The sequence below is a fragment of the Euprymna scolopes genome, chromosome 39 (assembly GCF_053919585.1).
Source record: "Euprymna scolopes isolate OS-2025 chromosome 39, ASM5391958v1, whole genome shotgun sequence".
Classification (NCBI taxonomy): Eukaryota; Metazoa; Mollusca; class Cephalopoda; order Sepiida; family Sepiolidae; genus Euprymna; species Euprymna scolopes.
This window is the reverse complement of record NC_136520.1, coordinates 30,053,396-30,076,116: the sequence shown is the minus strand read 5'-3', so window position 1 is coordinate 30,076,116 and position 22,721 is coordinate 30,053,396. Positions and strand designations below refer to the sequence as shown.

The 22,721-nt window shown below is 34.8% G+C and overlaps 2 protein-coding genes across 51 annotated transcripts in view; both read right to left on the bottom strand.

The window, feature by feature from the left end:
• LOC145263686 (uncharacterized) overlaps positions 1 to 10,823 on the bottom strand; it is a 78,993-nt gene extending 68,170 nt beyond the window's left edge. Inside the window, exon 1 of the mRNA XM_080120570.1 lies at positions 9,123 to 10,823. Coding sequence (XP_079976696.1) covers positions 9,123 to 10,142 — 1,020 coding nt within the window. The 5' untranslated portion in view covers positions 10,143 to 10,823. The remainder of the gene's footprint in view (positions 1 to 9,122) is intronic.
• An 11,695-nt stretch (positions 10,824 to 22,518) lies between these two features.
• The window catches only part of LOC145263687 (SWI/SNF-related matrix-associated actin-dependent regulator of chromatin subfamily D member 1-like), a 273,700-nt gene continuing 273,497 nt past the window's right edge, over positions 22,519 to 22,721 (bottom strand). For all 50 annotated transcript variants that reach the window (XM_080120590.1, XM_080120583.1, XM_080120574.1 and 47 more), the window contains one exon: positions 22,519 to 22,683. In XM_080120590.1, the coding sequence (XP_079976716.1) occupies positions 22,630 to 22,683 (54 nt within the window). In that variant the 3' untranslated portion in view covers positions 22,519 to 22,629. The remainder of the gene's footprint in view (positions 22,684 to 22,721) is intronic.

The following is a 22,721-nucleotide window of genomic DNA, read 5'->3' as shown; positions in this document are numbered from 1 at the left end:
TAAACAATGATTCAAATTCGCTTGCATTTTGAGAAGTGATAAATATTTGCATCCCTCATCTCAATTCAAAAATTTTCACCTTCGGCTCAATATGTTTTTCACAGTGTATAACATTCATATTCGGCTCAATATGTTTTTCACAGTATTTAACATTCATATTCGGCTCAATATGTTTTTCACTGTGTTTAACATTCATATTCAGCTCAATATGTTTTTCACTGTATTTAACATTCATATTCGGCATCAATATGTTTTTCACAGTATTTAACATTCATATTCGGCTCAATATGTTTTTCACAGTATTTAACATTCATATTCGGCTCAATATGTTTTTCACAGTATTTAACATTCATATTCGGCTCAATATGTTTTTCACTGTGTTTAACATTCATATTCAGCTCAATATGTTTTTCACTGTGTTTAACATTCATATTCAGCTCAATATGTTTTTCACTGTGTTTAACATTCATATTCGGCATCAATATGTTTTTCACTGTATTTAACATTCATATTCGGCATCAATATGTTTTTCACAGTATTTAACATTCATATTCGGCTCAATATGTTTTTCACAGTATTTAACATTCATATTCGGCTCAATATGTTTTTCACTGTGTTTAACATTCATATTCAGCTCAATATGTTTTTCACTGTGTTTAACATTCATATTCAGCTCAATATGTTTTTCACTGTGTTTAACATTCATATTCGGCTCAATATGTTTTTCACTGTGTTTAACATTCATATTCAGCTCAATATGTTTTTCACTGTATTTAACATTCATATTCGGCATCAATATGTTTTTCACAGTATTTAACATTCATATTCGGCTCAATATGTTTTTCACAGTATTTAACATTCATATTCGGCTCAATATGTTTTTCACTGTGTTTAACATTCATATTCGGCATCAATATGTTTTTCACTGTGTTTAACATTCATATTCAGCTCAATATGTTTTTCACTGTATTTAACATTCATATTCGGCATCAATATGTTTTTCACAGTATTTAACATTCATATTCGGCATCAATATGTTTTTCACTGTGTTTAACATTCATATTCGGCATCAATATGTTTTTCACAGTATTTAACATTCATATTCGGCATCAATATGTTTTTCACTGTGTTTAACATTCATATTCGGCATCAATATGTTTTTCACAGTATTTAACATTCATATTCGGCATCAATATGTTTTTCACAGTATTTAACATTCATATTCGGCATCAATATGTTTTTCACTGTGTTTAACATTCATATTCAGCTCAATATGTTTTTCACTGTGTTTAACATTCATATTCGGCTCAATATGTTTTTCACTGTGTTTAACATTCATATTCAGCTCAATATGTTTTTCACTGTGTTTAACATTCATATTCGGCATCAATATGTTTTTCACAGTATTTAACATTCATATTCGGCATCAATATGTTTTTCACAGTATTTAACATTCATATTCGGCATCAATATGTTTTTCACTGTGTTTAACATTCATATTCGGCATCAATATGTTTTTCACTGTGTTTAACATTCATATTCAGCTCAATATGTTTTTCACTGTATTTAACATTCATATTCGGCATCAATATGTTTTTCACAGTATTTAACATTCATATTCGGCATCAATATGTTTTTCACTGTGTTTAACATTCATATTCGGCATCAATATGTTTTTCACAGTATTTAACATTCATATTCGGCATCAATATGTTTTTCACTGTGTTTAACATTCATATTCGGCTCAAAATCAGTTGACGATCTCATGGCATTGGTGTTCTAACTCCAAATGTGATCGTAACCCAACAGGTTGGGAATCTTTAATATAGATCATTGAAAGTATATTTGGATGGTGAAGCTATGTAGATTGTTTACAGATTTTATTATCATGATGAATGATTGGAGTAAATAGAGAAACTATTGAAGTTTTTTAGAAGTTTTGCTACCTTGGTGATGTCATTGGAGCACAAAGTGGAGCAGGTACTAATGAGACTGTAAGAGTAAGGAATGGATGAAGTGCAGGGAACTTCTGCGATTAATATCCTATAGAGCTTTACCATTGTTGACCAAGGAAGACAATCAGGCATCTCTAAGCAACGTAATGATGTATAAAAGTGAAATTTGTCCAGCGAGGGTTGAAGAAATGTGTTGCATGGAGAAAAATGATATGAGACTGATACAATGATGTATAGGAGGGAAATGTTGTGCATTTCTCTCCTAATAATTACTTAAATAAGCACAAGGCCAAACGACATTGCTTTTATTTAAAAAAAGGCGAGATTGTATCTCAAACTGTAGAGAAAGAAAGAAAGTGTAAATGTCTGTTTGAAGGTGTCATCTACCATCAGACTGCAGTCGTCAACAAGTAGCAGTGGGAGAGGTGAGTGAGAGAGGTCTGTATAGGTCGCTTGCTGGCATCTCTCTCACGATCACAGCTGAGATCCCAAAGGCATAAAAATAGTCTTTAAGGGGACAGCTCAAATCAATGTGCCCTGCCAACCGATTGGTCAGTGTGACCGAATCACTTTGGCACCGGGCATTGATCCGCTTATAGTAAATAGTTTGTTAACTGCTACAGATGTATATGTGAGTTATAAAGGCAGACTTAGTTGCAATGAACTCACAGAAAGATTATATCTGGACGGTATAGGTGTAATGATCTTATTACTTTTAAAATGAATCAAACGTGGTATGTAGAGACTCGAAAAAGAAAATAAAACTTTGTCACAAACTTTTTAGCCGAAAAAAGAAGTTATTTATTTTGTTCGTTTCAGACACAAGTCGCCGACACGTATTTACAACACGACACAATATGTTCTCTCTTTCTTTTTCTTCCCTGTCAGATAGCAGTCCTTTGTTTTTAGTTACAATCAACTGTTGTGTTGAAGTAATTCTCTCTAGGACCCACAGGTCGGACGGTTTGTTTTCGAAGGGATGGAAGGAGGAGACTCGCGTGTTTGTCCAAATCGCCATGCGTCTTTTTCGTCTCCTCTGTAGTAGCCAGCCAAAATTCGCCTGTTGTAGCTGGTTGTTTCACTTCATTCAGAGAAAATGTTGACATGCAAAATATTAATCGACCACGTGTCTCTTCCTTTTCCTTCTCTTCTCCATTTTCTTTCGATCTTGATGCATATATATGGATTTCATTCCGTGACGTCAAACTCGCACCACTGCTTGACTGCTGACGGGACATTAACTTAGCACATGAGTCGTCAATGCATGTATATCTCCTTGCTTGGTCATTTCAATGATGGAGCTAATGACTACGTTATATAACGATAGGTATGTAGAACAGGAGACTTTGGTGGTATGGCCACATTGACAGAATGAATGAGAGTTCTTGTGTTATTAGATGTAGAACAGTTGAAGTAGCAGATCCAGTTCACAGAGAAATGCTAAGGAAAACATGTGAGGAAATGATAAGAATAGACGAGAGAAAGAGGGATAAATAAAGACCTAGCCAGAGATAGGTTTGAAAGTAAATTTCTAAAAGCTGCCCAATGTATACTATCATGTGAACTGGATGCTAAATCAACTATCACGATGATGATGATGATGATGATGATGATGATGATGATGATGATGATCGAAAGAGGCAGGTAGTGCTGGAAATGTGGGGAAACTTATTGTCACTCTAATCACTGATAATTACTTGGGTATAAACTTTGAGTATAATTATACGGATACATTATGGGCACATCTAGAAAATGGGAAGAAAATAATTTGAATTAAATCTGATTAAATGTTGAGAAATAAGAAAAATTGGTAACTGTGGAATACAATCAAATCGGACTTGTGTGCATAGCTGATATTTTGTCTTTATTTATCAAAAGACTTTAGAATATATGACAAAAAAAAAATAAACTAAAGAAGTTATCTTACCTCTGCAATCACTATTACTTGAATAAGTAAAGTATGAGTTATCCCCCTTTCTAGCAATCGATACTACTTCAAAACTAAAGCAAGTTATTTCCCTCTCAGCAACCACTACTACTTGAATAAGTAAAGCAAGAGTTCTCTCCCCCTTCCATCAATTTCTAATACTTGAATAAGAATAAGTATGAGTTATCTTACCTCCAATCACTACTACTTGAATAAGTAAAGCAAGAGTTATCTTCCCCTTCCTGCGATCACTACTACTTGGATAAGGAAAGCAAGAGTTATTCCTCCTTCCCTGTGATCACTAATAAGTAAAACATGAGTTATCTTCCCTTGCGATCACTACTAATTCAAGTCACAACTTCTGGTTGATTTTGATAAATTAAATCAAACGAGTAAGCCAAAAGGTCAGCCTTTCAAAAGCTCAATACAGAAAGAAGGCGCCATAAAGTTGGTTGGCAAAAAAAGTCTACCGCAAACGAACCATAACACATGGTTTTTCTCAACTCCTTGACTTGTTAATATTTTATCCCTTCATAAAAACAAAGAATAGAGTATTAATTAGCAGATAGGCTGAACATTTTTAAATAAACTCTTCTATGTGAATGTAATTTTAATAAAATGCTAAAATACGAAATTATTTTTCTTATTAGTTTTTACAAGGACCGATATTTCTTTGCAGTCGACTGGAAGCAAGACAAAAAACATTGAGAAACAACACTTCGAAGCATCCGTTGTGTCTGCCAAGCATCTTCCTCCATTATAGAAGTATATTTAAATTTCAGCTTTTTTAATAAACATTGTTTACTTTTATTATTTTTTTCTCATAAAACAAAAGTGGCATGTTTAACAACAGCCAACAAAAAATAGAGGTGAAATATCAATATATTCACAGGGGACTAATTCATATGTACTATATTGATGTTGGCATTCTGTAGATGTTCAGCGTAAATGGAGACGCTCTGATATTATTGTAGCTCTTTTGTTAAAACTGCAAAAAGTATTTATCTAAGCTAGCAGGGACGCCTGGTGTAGCCCGGTCATAAAGTACGCTTAAATATGATATTTTAATTCTTGCAGATTTCATATATATTATTATATAGTTAATGTTCTATCGGTTTTTATATATTATAAAGTTATGATTTAAAAAAAAAATATATATATATCTATATGACTTGGGTTCATCAGCTTGAATTGAAACCGAATCCCAAACTTTATATATATATATATATATATATATATATATATATATATATATATATATATATATATATATATATATATATATATATATATATATTATCTATCTATCTATCTATCTATCTATCTATCTCTCTCTCTCTCTCTCTATATATATATATATATATATATATAGTTCTTTCAGCTATAATCGAAACCGAAACCAAAACCTATGAAGCATCTTTGATAAAATTATTTAAAAAAAAGATAGATTATTGGAGTGCCATTACCTATAATCGAAACCGAAACCAAAACTTATGAGGAATGTTTGGTAAAATTATTTATAAAAAAAAATAGATGACTTAAGTGCCATCAGCTATAATCGAAACCGAAACCAAAATTATGAAAAATTCTTGGTAAATTTATTTATTACAAGAAATGGGAGTTCATAACAATTTAACGACTCAGATGTAAGCATGACACAGCAAATAACATACACGCCATCATATTAATGTATAGATTAATGTGAATAAGAAAATGTGTAAACTTTACAAAATAAGTATTTGTTGATTTTTATTTTTGCATCTTGCAAAATGTTTCTGTTCAATGAAAATATGAATACTAGTAATAACTTACGATATTGTTCTTGTTGATTTGATTTTATTTGATTGTCATGTTTGGAATGCATCTTCACATAAAAATGACTAATATTTGCATTATATTATTTAAATAATTCAAATTTAGGCACTTGCAAACTTTTTCGGTTTGCAGTGTGTATGTATGTATATATATATATATATATATATATATATATATATATATATATATATATATATTAGCATTGGGCGATTAATTGGAATCAGAAATCGGAAAAATGGAAACTTTTGGGAGTATCGGAATCTGTATGAGTATCGGAAAAAATTATGTCTCTTTTCCGATGCTAAAATTGATTCTTTTAATTATCCATTTCATTTGATTTTGTTTAAAACAAAATCTTTAACTGCTGGTAGTAATGAAAAAATAAATAAATATTTATTGATTTTTAAACTAGCAGTAAAACTAAAATGTATAGAACCTCACCACCCCCACCCTCCCACAAGTGGATTTTTACGTTTGAGAAAATATCTGCGCAATTTTATGCTTAAATGGTTAGATATTTATAAAGAATCGGAATTGGCAATTGCATCGGAATTGCGAATTTAGTACGAAATTGGAAATTGTATCGGAATTTGGAAAAAATATTGGAATTGTCCCATCACTAATATATATATATATATATATATATATATATATATATATATATATATATATATATATATTTAGCAAAAATGGTAATTAGTAAAAACCTGAAGAAAGTGTTCAATACTATTGCAGAGCAAATATATATTTTTTTATTACCGTTTTAGCTGCTTAGTTACACATGTTTTGGTTACTGAATCGAATCAACGACCCAGTAACTTCATCAGAGCTTACAGAAATGAGTATTATGATTCCCCCGCCCCCATTTTTTTGCTTCTTCTGATATCGTTTTTCCAATCATAATAACCATTTTCTGTACATATTCAAGCTAAATAAACGCTTTCAAATAAGTTAAAATACAAAAAAACTTATCCGGGTAAGTAGAAAAATAATTCGAGATTTATTCTTTATATATATTTGTTTTGTGCTTGTGCAGATTAGTGATGCACTTCAGGTGAAAACATTAGTAATGTTTAACATTACATATTTACGTGGCATGTCGAAATTAGGATAAATTCCAAAAAATTACGAAAAATGATTCAGTAGAAAAAGAATTATAAGTGAAAATAGAATTTAGCGAACTATCGAGTTTTATCATATGTTTTTGTCTGGAAGAGTTGTGCGACTAATTCTGTATGACAAACTTACTTATCTCCCTTGATTTTAATTAAGGGTTTACCATTTTTAACCCTTCCAACTCTGCACAGCCGATATATCGGCCTCAGCAACATAGCTAAAAAGACGACACGGCTGATATTTCTTCAACTAACAATTTCGGTCAAACAATTTTGCTAATCACCGATCATCTTTTTGGCTGATTATTGTTTAATTGGGTCAAGGGTCAGGGTTCAAAAGGTTAAAAACAAAATGGTAGAAAGTAAATGTGGATGATTTTCTGTTAAAAATACATCTTGCACATCTTCCTCCATTATTGACCCCCTCGACTTTATTGTATTTCTCCATTTACTCTCCACTTCCTTATATATATATATATATATATATATATATATATATATATGTATATATATATATATATATATATATATATATATATATATATATATATATATATATATATATATATATATCAGATCATGTTATATGCTACTGGTACTATGTAACCCAGTACTATCTGCCTCATAGTCGGGTCACCGGCGACTAAACTGGTTCCCCCACCAGACTTGTTTGGTGAGAAGGGTGGCTAGTCTCCCTGAAGGATTAAGAACAAGACCTTCCAAAGAACGAATGAACCCTTTTTCAGGGTCAACGGCCAACTAGTGTGTTTGTGTATGTATGTGTGTGTTGGGGTGGAGAGGGCTTTCTAGGAGAAGCAAATCTCTGATTTAAAAAACCATAAAGTGGTTTAACTTGTTGCTGGCTATCTTGCTCTTGCTTGTTGCACATGTTTCGATACCGAATCAACATTTTGAACCGAGAGAGAGACTTAGCTGTCGTACAAAGCTAAGACTCCGTAACATCATCTGTGTACAGATAATCCCTCAGGCATTTGTCTATTAAAATGGTCCTGTGGCGATGGAAGTCATTTTTGGGCTCATAGACTTTAAGTGTTTGGGAGAGTGGCACTTGTCTGACAAGACGTTGCAATCATCATCTCATATATATATATATATGTATATATAAGCGCATAAGCCTGAGGAATCCTAGAGTGGATGAAACGCGGAATATTCAGTGTAGCTTAATCGCCATATACATTTTATAACTTACTAACTAACTAGCTCTACCTGCGTATTGAGCACTTTTGAAGTAAATACTTAAAGTTTACGCATAAATCTATACTTTCGTATATTAATTTTATGTGAGTAAATTAAGTAGTTTATATATATATATATATAATATATATATATATATATTATATATATATATATATATATATATATATATATATATATATATATATATATAACCATCAAGTGATCGAAAAGCAAGAAGATCAAAAGAACCTTTTTTTATTGTTTAGGTTTTGTATACAAATAGTATCATACATTCGTATCACAAAAATAAAAAATATTCAAAACTTTTTCTTAATAAAAAAATTATGAAGTTAATTTGTATTACGTTTCTTAGACATAATACAATCTGAAAAGAAATAAATTATTTTATTATTAGAATCCTTTGAAATGAGTAATTTATTTATTTATTTATTTGTTTATTTATTTGTTTATTTGTTTATTTATTTATTTGCGAACTGTTATCCTCATCTTCATAGTTGTTGTTATGGCGCAGTGGATATAGGCGTTGAATCTCTACGGTTCCATGTGAACACTGTCTGAATATAGCGGTTTCAATCTTACCTAGAGCAAGTTAGGGGATTAATTGGTTAAAACGGTGAAACAACAACAACTATGGAAGGCAGTAATTATTGAGGCTACAGTTGAGAGACTCAACAGTCCTATTCCGTCGTGGTTAACTACCTGATGAGGGCCAGAGGAATAGTTGACCGAAATGTGAAACAACAACTACGAAGATGAGTCCGCAAATAAATAAATTAATATTTTTAAATTATCAGGTACTTCAATTATTTACCTTTGACTATATAATTCTTTACTAGGAGCAAATTTACCCCTGGTTGAGAACCTCTGATCTAGTACATCTTCTATTTGATCGTTTGTTCGTAACTTTTGGAATTTATACTAATTTCGCCATCACACGTAAGTACGTCATAATGTTTTCACCTGAAATGTGTTGGTATAAAATATCACTAATCTTCACAAGTACTACCTGTTTTTTTTTGGGGGGGGGGAATTAACCACTTTTCCGTTTTGTTATCTATACTGAAAAATGTCGATCGTCCCTTATTTACTTACTTTATGGTTGGCGCACGAGCGATATTCATCTACGGTCGATCGGAGGCAGGACAAGAACGGTGAAGAGCAGAACTTCGCAGGGATATTCAACGTATTGTTAATAATTGCGTCCATCGAGTCTCCTAGACACCATTCTCCGTCATAGCAATACTTTTGCAGGCAACTCTGCACATACGAGTTCGACAATACTTCTGCCACCTCAGCAAACGTCGTTAAGGAATCAGTTTGATTTCTATATTCGTTAGACAGCAGACAAATGTCTGTAAACTTAGGCATAACCGAACAATGAGCGTTTGACGTCGAATTGTCGGGCAAAAGAGTTGAACCAGTCTTATTTTGCTGGGACGGGAACTCCTGTACAGGCTCGTTGGTTGGATAAACCGGCCTTTGACTTGATGAAGAAATAGCTGTGATCATCGCTTCATCTTCTGTGATGATTTCGTCGCGGGTGCTATTTGCAGGTTCCGGTGTCGTAAAAAACGCGCTTGAATCTAAGCGAGTTAAATTTGAAGAACCAAACGACGTATTCGTAGATTCTGGTATTTGACTAATATTAAAGATGTCAACTGGATTTATAATATCAGTGTGATTTGTGTTAGTAACATTTACGTTGCTGGTGATATTTGAGTCATTGGTCAGGTCTGTAATAATATCATTAGTCGTAAGATTTGCGACACTGGTGTTGCTAATGCTGGTGTTTGCGATAAAAGTTTCGTTATTATTAATAGTTTGGTTATTGGCCGCTTGTGGAGTGACGACGCCATTTGATGTTGGCGTAGTGCTGCTTGTTGTCGGGGTATAAAAAGGACTGATGCTGCTGGTATATTCGTTGATATTACCGATGGGTATTTTTGTAGTCTGAGTGTCGTTATGGTGTAAATCGAGTCCAAGTAAGGATCGAAGATCCTTAATAATATTTTGGCGATTGATATCTTCTGGCTCTAAGGAAAAGATTCCGGAATTTATGACAGAAAAGAGCGCGAAAAGAAAAAGGACTTCGATTGGCTTTATGCGCCTCATCTTTGGGTTTCTTGTTTTTTTTTTGTTTGTGTGTGTGTGTGTGTTTTTTTTTTCTTCTTCTTGCTTTTATGTAAGGTGTGTGATATATATTTTTTTGCGTGCTTTTTCGTTGAAACTAATAAAATTTTAAAAGTATTTCTCTTTTTTATGTCGTTATTTTGTTTTCTTGGTAATTAGAGATATATATCTCTATATGTATATGTATGTGTGTGTGTGTGTTTAAATGTTGGTTGCTATTTCAAACTAATAATGTTTAAGAAAGCCAACAGCAAATAATAATAGCTTCTCAAAATGAACCAAAACGAAAATGCGAATGTATCCGGTGCTTATGTATCAGCTTGTGTCAGGAACCACGCCACGAGATTTGGTCTATTTTATGCGTTTTTCACTTTTTTTTTTTTTTTTTTTTTTTTTTGTAATTGAAATATTTCTTTGGTTTCTATTTCAAACTAACAAAGTTTAAAAAAAAAATAAAAATAAAATCATCGGATAATATTGTGGTCACAAAATAAAAAGAAAAAACAAAAAATCCAACATATCCAGTAACTGTGAGCATCCAACGTCTTTTGTCCCGTCCGTGGTGACGTCTACCGGTTTGTGGAAAACGATCAATGGGAAGATTTGTTGGATTTTACGTCAAACATTTAAAATGCTATGCGATTCATAGATTTAAGTTCGAGACCAAGAAGATACGAATTAGGAAAGAAAAAAATACAAAAATCCACCTCAGCTATTGGTGGGTAACAACTTCAGCGAGGTAGGGGGAGGCGATAGGGTGGTTAACGGGGAAAGAGGGGTTGGGTAAATAAAGGGGAGTGGGATGCGAATAATAAAGAGAATTAAAACCAAACAGACTGTTGCCAATGCAATCGATATTCACAGAAGTGGTTGTCACAGCTTTGATTTTTCATTTTTGACCATTGGTTGTGTAAAATTATTTGGTTTGTGAACAGGGGGAGGGAGGGAAAGGCGTCGGGGGGTGGCTCTACAGAAATCAAAACCGTCTTTCTCCCCTCCTTCTCTCATTCTGAGCATATGTTACCAGGCGCGCATCGTTGTGTGTTACAGTTGCGCATATATCTTAAGGGTTAGAAAACGCAAGGCGAGCATTTTCGGTGCTTGTCTGACTTTGATAGAAGCCATCTTTGGACGATGATGGTGTCTTTGAGTTGGCCAAGAACCATACCGGCAACTAATATAAATTGTGTATAAAGGCCATTGCTCTAGCGAAGGGAGAAGATAAAAGATAAAACCTGCATGAATATTAAAAACGAGATATTCAAACAGTGCCACCACAACAGAAAATGTTTACTTGTTAAATGGACCAACAACAATATCACTTAACCTCACTTAATTATATTTTATTTTATATAAAGAATTATATTTTAGAAAGGAAGATCTTGGATGGTGTATGTCTTGTAATATTTTAAAGAGTTGAAGGTCTTCAGATCTATCTATGGGAAGTGTACAAGTATGTACACTTCCCATAGATAGATCTGAAGACCTTCAACTCTTTAAAATATTACAAGACATACACCATCCAAGATCTTCCTTTCTAAAATATAATTCTTTATATAAAATAAAATATAATTCTTTATATACAATAAAACAACCACTTCCCCTGTTAATTTATATATCTATAAAAGTCAGAATGCATGTGTTAGGACACTTCTCAACCTATATACGCAACGAATTTTTGATCTACAGATTTGAAATTTGGTATACATGTATTCAAACATCTAGAAAACTTTTTCATCGATTTTCATCCAGAAAAAAAAGGATTCTAAGAGGTCAAAATCTAAAAAGTAGTATGTGTGTGTGGGGGGGGGGGTAATCCGATTTGTATATTTTCGTCCACTGTTTCAGGAGTGTGCATGCATGATTGGTTCTCAGGACAGATCAATTATGTTAAGAATAAGTGGGATTGAAAACACTTCTTAAAAATCGTGTCAAGTTGGTCTAATGGTTATCGTGCTTGACTCATTGTCTTAAGGTTTCGATCTCAGCTCAAGTATTTTTATTTACAAGAAGTGAACTGTTTAACAAAATCATAATACTCGCCTGCACATGTCTCAGTTTCTGCATGAATTAAAATATAATATTTATGCATATTTTACGATCAGGCAGTGCCGGGATGCCTGCTAATTAAACATATTATATTAAATCTCTATCGCATTACATTTCTATCACATATCCGCATATAACCCTCACTCACACCCTCATAATGCGCACCTATCATTAACAACAAATATTAGTAAACTACTCTTAAACAATTAAAATAATAATTAGTATATTAAATCTACTAGTTATAAACATAAATATCGAGTACTTTTAAATAAAGAATAAACATGTATACTCGACATATAACTCAATCGATTTCACAGTCACTAGAAAAATGGTTTCATTATTTGGTTAAACTGAATTAAGCTTCTAGTTCATTGACAGAGAGAGAGAGAGAGAGAGAGAGAGAGAGAGAGAGAGAGAGAGAGAGAGAGAGAGAGAGAGGGGGGGGGTTAATTCTAAGGGGTTGGTTGGTGTGTGGCACGCCAACGAAGAGCTGTCAAGATATCAAATCACGCTCGCCGCTGTGTTTGCTCTCTTCCCTTTTCTGTCGTTTATTTTTCTCTTATATAGGTCATAAATCGACATTCCTGGAATTGTAAACATCAAGAATTACATTCTTCTTTTCTATTTTGCATTGCGCAATTCATAACTTCTGATCTTGGAATGTAAGCAGTTCTTTGTTTCCGTTATAAGTACAATTCAGGCCATTTTTATGGGACCAAAAATGTAGGTCAACTCCATCTACAATGTGCCAGTGAAAGCCAGGGAGAAAAAGAGAGAGAGAGAGGGTTTGCGATTCACTTTCGGATGCAAAAATATTTTTTAAAGTCCCCCCCCCTTAAAAAAAATGATTTAACAAAACAAAAAATTTTAAAATAAAGATGGGACAAAGGGTTAGTGTCTCATTGTAGGAAAGAGTATTTGTGTGAAGTGCACGTGGAAGTTTTGACGATGGCCATGTTGACTTGTTGTACTCACGTTAGGCCTGAGACCAAATGCCCAGGCGAATATCTGCTGCCAGTGAAAGGCAGGGAGAAAAAGAGAGAGAGAGAGGGTTTGCGATTCACTTTCGGATGCAAAAATATTTTTAAAAGCCTCCCCCTTAAAAAATGATTTAAAAAAACAAAAAATTTTAAAATAAAAAATAACCCCCCCCTTCAAAAAAAAAAAAAAAAGATTGAACAAAACAAAAATTTTGAATTAAAAACTGAAAAAGCCCCCAACCGAGAGAAAAAAAAAAAAAAGATTTAATGAAAACAAAAAGTTGTTAAAATATTTAACTTTTTTTGAAAAAGTGGAAAAAAAACTCATTTGTTTTCGTTGTAAAAAAATGATGTTACTTTCAGTAAATAATTTTTATCTGTTGTCTTGGGTTTAGTCAGATTTTATATTGCAAATCCATCGAAATCATGAATCTTTAGTTATTAATGAAGACAATGAAAGGAAGTCTCACTTCAACGTTTAATAAACAACTTTATTTATCATCTTCGTTAGTAGCGTGTACATGCGAGAAACGGGTTAGTAGGAGAGTTTAGTGTTCGTTCGCGCTTGTATTTATAGTAGTCGTGAAAAGAGTTCCTAATGTGGAGATGAAGATTAGATATTGAACAAGCCTGTTGAAAGAGAGAGACAAGTGTTCAATGTGTTTACGTGTGTAGGAGCGTGCGTCCGATAGTAGAGATGGGACAAAGGGTTAGTGTCTCATTGTAGGAAAGAGTACTTGTGTGAAGTGCACGTGGAAGTTTTGACGATGGCCATGTTGACTTGTTGTACTCACGTTAGGCCTGAGACCAAATGCCCAGGCGAATGTCTGCTGCCAGTGAAAGCCAGGGAGAAAAAGAGAGAGAGAGAGAGAGAGGGTTTGCGATTTTGCCTTTTATGTATACGGTCACATGATTGAGAGCCAGGGAGAAAATAGATTTCAAATCTTGAGCCGTGAGAATTAACTCCTGCTATTGTGCTTGTTGCAAGTTCGTCTGCTACAGATCTGTCATGCACTGCCGTCAGATGAGATTGGATTGAAACCAGCGTTCACTTCCATACATTATGACACTTCTGATACAACTGCCATACAACTTACCCGGATGTTATCAAGGGAAATAACTCCTTAAATTTCGAATAAACTGCCTTCACTCCACCTATATTCACTCCACTTATATTCACTCCACCTATATTCAGCATATTTCTTAGATATGGTAGATTTTTCTTATTTTAAAAAAAAGCCGATTGCTCAAGTTACAAAATCATAATGAACAAGTGTATCAAGGTTCTATCAACTCAAGTAATAAAAGTGACTAATTGTTGATAACACAGTGTTGTCAATTCATTCGAATAAAATCCATTTTGTTCCAATTATCCAGACACATATCACGGCTCGTATCAATATTGAACATGTATTGATTTTAGTCAAGATACACTCAACGAAACTGATCACACGTTTGACCTCATTGGATGCAGTGAGGGTGGTGCATCCAACCCAAGACCATCTTTACAACAGATTTGCCAAACTTTTACGCTGTATTTTTTTAGATTTTTTTCGATTGCCGCATCTTCGTTTCGCTTTTCAGTATAAAAAAAAGCGAAACTGTGATAACGAATTGGTGTTCGCAGCCATTATGCCGGGCTTGGCCTTTTGGCCAAGATCAAATCACTTTTGTGTACTATCTGTTCCGGCAGATACTGCAAGCTATGACTAGCTATGACTAGCAAAGACCAGATGTGGGGGCAACCCCACATGCCTGACCTTTAACCAGCTCCCATTTCCCACCTCTCGGGAGCTGGTCCCCTTTTTCCCTTCCCCCTCCCTTCACTCCTCACATTAAAAATTGGCCTTGTGCCTAATTTGTTCGGTGGGGGAGCAAATAAATACCATCTGTTCCGGCAGATACTGCAATCAAAGACCATATGTGGGGGCAACCCCACATATAAGACCATTGTTCTTGTAGCAATCAGTTATTGGTCAATGTAGGGGAAACCCTTCATACCAATTGTCACTATCCAGCTTCACTCTCAGGGGAACTGGTTCCCCTCCCCATTAAAAAATGACCTTGTACCTAATTTGCTAAGTGGGGAAGCAAATAAATATTGGCCCTATGTGCCGAGACGTCCAAAAAGCAAATAAGGTTAGATTAATGCTGGGGGGGGGGGGGGAAACAGTCATATCAGACAATTGCTATTCATTTGGCGGGGGAAACAAACAAATACGCAGAAACTGGCTTGCAGCACCAAACTTAAGTCACGTGATGTTTGACCTTATTAAATTCTCGCACCTGTCAATTTCACTTTATAAACGTTAAATTAAGATAGTTTTCACTTCCTCTCCCCTTGTAGCCGAGCGGGTTAGGGTTAGGGTTAGGGTTTTTTTCCCCTTCTTTTCCATCTTCGCGTCAAGGCTTCGGGGTCAAGCCGACCTTCCTACCATAACTTTTTTTTTCTTTTACACCTTCAAACACCCGGAACACCCGGCCAACGTTTTTATTTTAAAACAGTGTTATTTTGATCTACCCCCTCCCAACACACACACCTCCAAACACCCTGGCACCCCTGCTAGTCTATAAATATAAAAGGCGCAAAATGTGTGTGTGTGTGTGTGTGTGTGTGTTTGTATATCTCACAAAAACTTTCGACACAGGTCATAGATTTTCTGCCAGATAGATATCATTTTCATGCTTGAACCTTCGGCTGACAAATATCGAAAAATTGGCTAAAAACATTAATTCCTAGCAAAAAGTCCTTCCTTCATGACAAGATAACGATATACGCATGTGCCAATGACGGTGTCCATTGAATCAGTTTAAATATTATAAAAACTGACCCAATTTTAGCAACCCTTGGTTTAGCTCAGTTGGTTAAATATCAGCGTCATAATCTGAAGGTTACGAGTTCGAATCGTGACATAGATACCTTTTTTTTCCCGATTTTTTTAACATCTTTTAACATCGAGGTGTGCGTGAAGCGGACGATTTTTCCGATTATTGAAACAATTCGTTCTTTCTTTTTCCATCGTGTACACTGTTTTTTTCAAATTTTCTAAACAAGTTTATCGTTTTTTGTAAACTGTTTTGATTTACCCCCAACACACACACCTCGATTTTTTGTGTGTTCGCTGTTCTTTTTTTTTTAATATTGAAACAGCCCAACACACACACACCTCCGAACACCTGGGCAGTGCCTGGCAGCCCCGCTAGTCTATTATATAAATCTCAAACACCTGTTTATATGCATGCATATTTGTATGTCTGTCCAAAACTTTCGACACACGCGAGGAATCATGACGAGATCGGTATCGTTTTGAAGCTTGACATCTCGGACAACAAATATCGAAAAATTGGCCAAAAGTATTAATTTCCTCACTCTCAACTTGCCCGTTTTTTACAAGGAGGGGTTGCTTTTTTCGTCGACATTTCCGCAAGTCATCATCTCTGTTGGATTGACAATGCTTAATTTCAACACTCTCAATTTCCGGTTTCGTCATGGATGTATCAGCTAAGACATTACGTTTTTTTTTTCTCCTTTGCGTTACGGGTTCAAGCCCACCTGCCTACTACCACTTTTTCTTTTTAAACAACACCTCTCTCCACTTGGGCTGCCTACTGTTGTTTTGATCCCCCCCCCCCCCGCTAGCATTTTTTTTTCGAGGTCACTTACTACACTTTCGTTAGTGTGCTTATAAAAATCTTTTCAACTAATGCATTCAAGAATATATAATAACTAGCATGGGTGCCCGGCGTTGCCCGGGTATTTGGAGATGTATGTTGGGCAAAAAAAAAAAGAAAAAAAAAAAGAAAGTGGTCAATTTTTTCACTTTGACCCCTATTATGACACCTTAAAATTTATTGTTTTGGGCTCAAATCAAGTTATGAAGTTAGATCCATGTCCAAGGAATCTACATCTAAAATTTCAAGTGTTTAGACCGAAAATTGTCGGAGGAGTTTGGTAGAGTTCTCAAAGGTCAAATTGTTGAACTTTAACTCCTTAATCGCCAAATTTCTGGTCGAAAACCGATCACATTGATTTTCCCAAATCTCAGTACCCTGTATATCAAATTTCGAGTCTGTAGACTAAAAATTGACAGAGTTATTGCATAGGGAAATGTACACACACAGACACTCAGACAGACACTTTCACTTTTATAGATATATAGATTGTATACCTACATTTGACATGCTAACACTGGTTCTCTTTAGATTACCAAAGTTAAGCAACATAGAGCTTAGCCAGTATTAGGTGGGTGACCATTGATATGCATATGGCTGGGGACTGCTTGTGGATTTAATATTCCTTGTAAACTTTCTCCTTTGGAAAGAGTCGAGGTGTTTTATGCACTTGTGTCACCACGCTATTTTTAAATAGTTTTTCAGGTTAAATTCAAGTTTCATAATATATATATATATATATATATATAATTTTTTTAAATTGAATTGTTAGGTTGAAGCACAGAATAGTTACAAAACATCCTCCCCATGTTAAGAATGGCTTTCAAAATAATAACATTTTTTCAGCATGGAGACAAAAGTGCACAAGTATCGAAGTCAAGGATGATATTACCATTTTTTTTTTTTTTTTTTAATTTTTTGGTTTACTTTTAATTTAAAAACTGTGCAAATAAATAAAGATTAAAAAGTAAAACGACTTCATTGCATCCCGGACAACACCGGGGTAGATACAGCTGATAAACATCAGGAGTTATTTACCGAGTAAATAATTACTGGAACATGTTCCCGATGCTTATCAGTAATGTAAACAGTGGAAATAGATTTTAAAAAATAATATTGACCGATTTGGTGGTCAATAACAAAAATGATGACAAAATGTTTGGGTGTGCATGCGTGTGTGCGGCTTTTGCTTCGTTTGTTTATCTATAATACAGAGATACGAGTAACCAATGAGAAAAAGGCTTAAAAGGAGATGAAATTCTAACCAATACTATGACCCCCCCCCACTCTCCCTCATGTATGTGCGTAAAGCTATGTCAGTGCCTTCAACCGACCACCTTACATTTAACACATGTGCTAGGATTCTTACTGTTATCATTGGTCATGTCAGAATTCTGGTGTAGTCAGTGGTCGGAAGTTGAAAGCAACAGTCCACAATTCCCATGCATAATAAAAAACAACACAAATTGTAAACTTTTTTCAAAGACTAGCTGGTCGCCCAGCGTTGCCCGTCGTAAAATATGCATAAATATTTTAATTCATACAGAAACTGAGACATGTGCATGGGAGTATCATGTTTTTTTTTTTTTTCTAAACAGTTCACTTCTTGGAAGAAAAAAAAAAACAAAAAAAAAAAAACAAAAAAAAATACTCGAGCCGAGATCGAAACCCAAACCTAAAGACAGTGAGTCAAGTACGATAACCATCAGACTAGCTTAATATGCTCTTTAGATAGTGTTTTCAAACCTACTTATTCTTAACATAAGTAATATTTCATGTGAACGGTTCACACATGCGCATTCGTAAAAAAGCTGACAAACAGATAAAAATCTGATGACCCTCCCTCCACATACCAATTTTTCAATTTTTACCCCTTAGCAGCCCTTTTTTCCAGATGAAAACCGATTAAAAAGCTTTCCACATGTCTGAACTCTATATACCAAATTTCAAGTCTGCAGATAAAAATTTCGTTGAGTATATAGGTTGAGAAGTGTCCTCACACACACACATTCTTCTCAGTTTATATATATATATATATATATATATATATATATATATAGAGAGAGAGAGAGAGAGAGAGAGAGAGAGAGAGATTTTAAATAATCTTTTGTTTTTATTATGCATATAAATTGTGGACTGTTCAGATACAGACATTGTATACAAGTGACTTGTTGGACATGTGTGTGTGTGTGTGTGTGTGTGTGTGTGTGTGTGTGTGTGCATGTTGTTGGGGTCCCATCACTAGTTTCACATCTGAGCTAAATATCCTATCTGCAAATCCAGGATCCTGGTCAAAACTGATTGCGATTTTTCTCTGTTAGATTCTGTCACTGTTCTCTTTCCACAGTTAGCGTCTTCTGGATATGCTTATCTCCTGCTGAAAATCAAAAACGGCTGGTCCTCCTTCAAAGAAACAAGAAATTGTCATGGCATCACTAGTCAATAGAGTTCATACTCCTAGGAATTACTTTTTCCTTTTATGAGAAGCATCCTTTTTAGATATTATCTCTCTCTCTCTCTTTTTTTTTTTTTAAAAGAAGGGTATCTATTTCATTTTCATGATATCATTCTCTTAGGCATTACCTGATCCTTTATGGATCAGTGTGTGCATATGTTCGTTCATCATATTGTCCTCCTAAGCTAGCAAAGATATGGGCTTTGTATACAAGTAACTATTCTTCCTTTCCCTACAAGGAGGGAGATGTTACCTGTAGAAGCAACACACACACCTGTCCCCTTCCCTATCACATCCCATTGTCTGTGTAACTCTCTTCATAGTAGGAAGATAACTTCCTGTATAACAAGTCAATAAAGATAGTCAATTTCTCCCTAGCTCAACAGTGGTTTCACTCCATAATTATGTCTACTTTATGTTATAACTAGCCTGGATGCCCGGCGTTGCCCGGGTGTTTGGAGGTGTGTGTTGAGTAAAAAACAAAAAAGTGGTAGTAGATAGGCAAGCTCGAACCCGTACCACAAAGGCAGAAAAGAATATCAAAAATGTGACATCTTTGCCGTTGTGTGCATCGCCAAACCGGAAGTGACAAAGGCTAGTCAATCAAAAAGAGAGGATGACTTTTGAAAAATGTGACCCCTCCTTGTAAAAAAGTGTCTAGTTGAGGGTAAAGGAATTAATGTTTAGCCAATTTATTGATATTTGTCGTCCAAACGATCGAGCTTTAAAACGATACCGATCTTGTGAAAATCCGTCGCCTCAGTCGAAAGTTTTAGGCAGACATACAAATATACATACATACATTTAAACAGACAGGGGAGATTTATATTATAGACTAGCAGGGGTACCCGGCGTTGCCCGGGGGTTTGGAGGTGTGTGTGGTGTTAAATAAAAAAGAAACCGGGGGGGGGGGGTAAAAGTTGGGAGGATCGAACCCGAAACCCTGAGGCGAAGTTTGAAAATAAAATCGGACAGCCAGAATGAGTTGCTGAAAGATGTTTGAATTTATTTAAGTAAGAACCAAATTGACAGGTGCGCGCACGGAAGTCGTCAAGCGTTACGACGACGACGATGACGACGTAAGCATTGTTATAAGCGAAGTAAAAAAAGAAAACAACGTTAAAACTTAAGCGGGAGGAGGGGTAATCAAAACATCGAAAAAAAACACAAAAAAAACTAACGTAAGGCAAACGAACGATGTTAAATGTAAAAATCAAAAAAAAAAAAAAAAAAAAACAGAAAAACAAACACGTGAAAAATGGCTTAAATAAGCCTGTTTCAATATTAAAATTTAAAAAATCGGTGGGTACCCGGGTGTTTTTGGGTGTGTGGTCGGGGGTGGATAAGCAAAGTAAAAAAAATCCAGAAAAATGAACGTTACGTGAAAAATGGCTTAAATAACACTGGTTCAATATTTAAATTTAAAAAATCGAAAAAAAAAAAGACATCTCACACCACGATTCGAACCCAAAACGTTTAGATAACGAACCAACGCGCTAACCAACTGAGCTAACACGATGTACATGAAATTTAGTCAGTTCTTCAATTTTTTAACTAAATCAGGTGATGACATCATCTGACGCATGCGTAGAATCGGTCGTTGTCACGAGAGGACACGTTTTTAGAAATCAGTTCCAAATTAATCTATCTCTGACCAGGTCTTCAATTATCCCTCTTTCAGCAAAATCCATTTTTATCACTTATATTTTTCTTGGCCTTCACTTTCTGAACTGAACCTGAAACCATAATCATTTGACATCTACTAACCTCAGAAAAAAAAAAAATTTTTTTTTCAACATGGCCATACTACTGAAGTTTACCATTCTGCACACATCTCCATTATTTGTTTGAGGTCATCAGATCAAAGCTTGTCTTTAAAACTTGCATTGCACATCCATCATATATCTCATACTATTTCTCTCCATGCAACACATGTCTTCAACTCCTAATGGCCAGATTTCATTTCCATAAATCATCACACGGCATATGCATGCTCGATAGCTTTTTCCCATAGTCAACAGTGGTAATACTCTGCTGATTAGTAATGACAGAAGTTTCCGAAATTTACTTTGACTCTTAACTCTCGCAATCACATTAGCACCTGCTCTAATGGCAGCACCAAGGTAACAAAACTTATTAATCACCTAAATAGTTTTGCTATGCAGATATATTTTCTTGACATCTAAGTTTTCATTCACTTCTATTGTCTTACACTTTTTTCCACATACTGTTCATCATTTCTCATCTACAAGCAATCTGAGTTTTCTGTTTCCCTTGTTTTATATTTCTTGCACACAAACTTGTTATCCTCTCTCAACCTACCCGCAATTCCATTGCATTTCTTGTGTACCCAATGCTTACAAGTGGCACAAAATATTGAATAAACAGTTTGTCTATTTTTTCTCATCACTGACATCTCCAAAACCTCTTTGTGAAATCTTGCTAATTTCTGTTGAATTAAAATGTAAAACTCCAATGAGGGAAAAACTTGAAAGGAAAAAATAACCAAATTTGAACATCTAAAAAAAAAGAAAAAAGTGAAGTATGCATGACCCTCACCCCCCGTGAGTGCACAGTGAACGAGGCATAAAAAAAATGACTATGTTCAGCATCCCCCCCCTCCCATTTAGCCCCAAAAGTCGCCACGGGACGTCAAATCCTGGTGAAAATGAACGGTGCAATTTTAGATCTTAACATACGTAAATTTGAGTTCAGCATCATGCAAAACTGCTAAATAGACATACACAGAAAATTTTGGACAAATATGGTAAAATAGTCACAAAAATGGAGTGTTTTCATTAGCTCTAAAAGAGCCCCTGGGGCACACCTAAGAGAAGTACATACAAACAAAATTATATAGAAATCAGTTATTTACAACTTTTCAGAAAGTTTTATAAAATCCAAGGCATCAATTTTTTTTTTAATACACACAAAAGTGCCAATTTTAGCCATTTTAACCCAAAAGGAACCTGGTGGGGTGGGGGGTGGGGGAATCTGTTCTGTTACTTTTTTACTCATATCATGTTGAATGTTTGTGCAAAATTTTAAAAAATTCCAAGGCGTAGTTATTGAGAAAAGTGCGGACAGACGAACGGACAAGGGTGAATTTACAGGTCCACCCTCCTTTTGTTGGGGGGACCAAAAATGAGCTAAAAACATGTAAAACACCAGAAATGCTTCCATTGAAGACAAAAAACAAAGATTGAAAAGAAGTTGTCTTTATTGTTAATTGGAATTGGAATGATGGTCTACATCAATGTATGATAAAATGGAAGATGAAACGATTCAATGCAAATCTTGTTCATGCTCTTCTCTATGCATTCCTGATCCCTAACGCCTGCTCCAGTTCCAGCCGCCTTTGTTGCACCTGCAAGATAAAAAAAATGGTTTCACGTGACACACAGT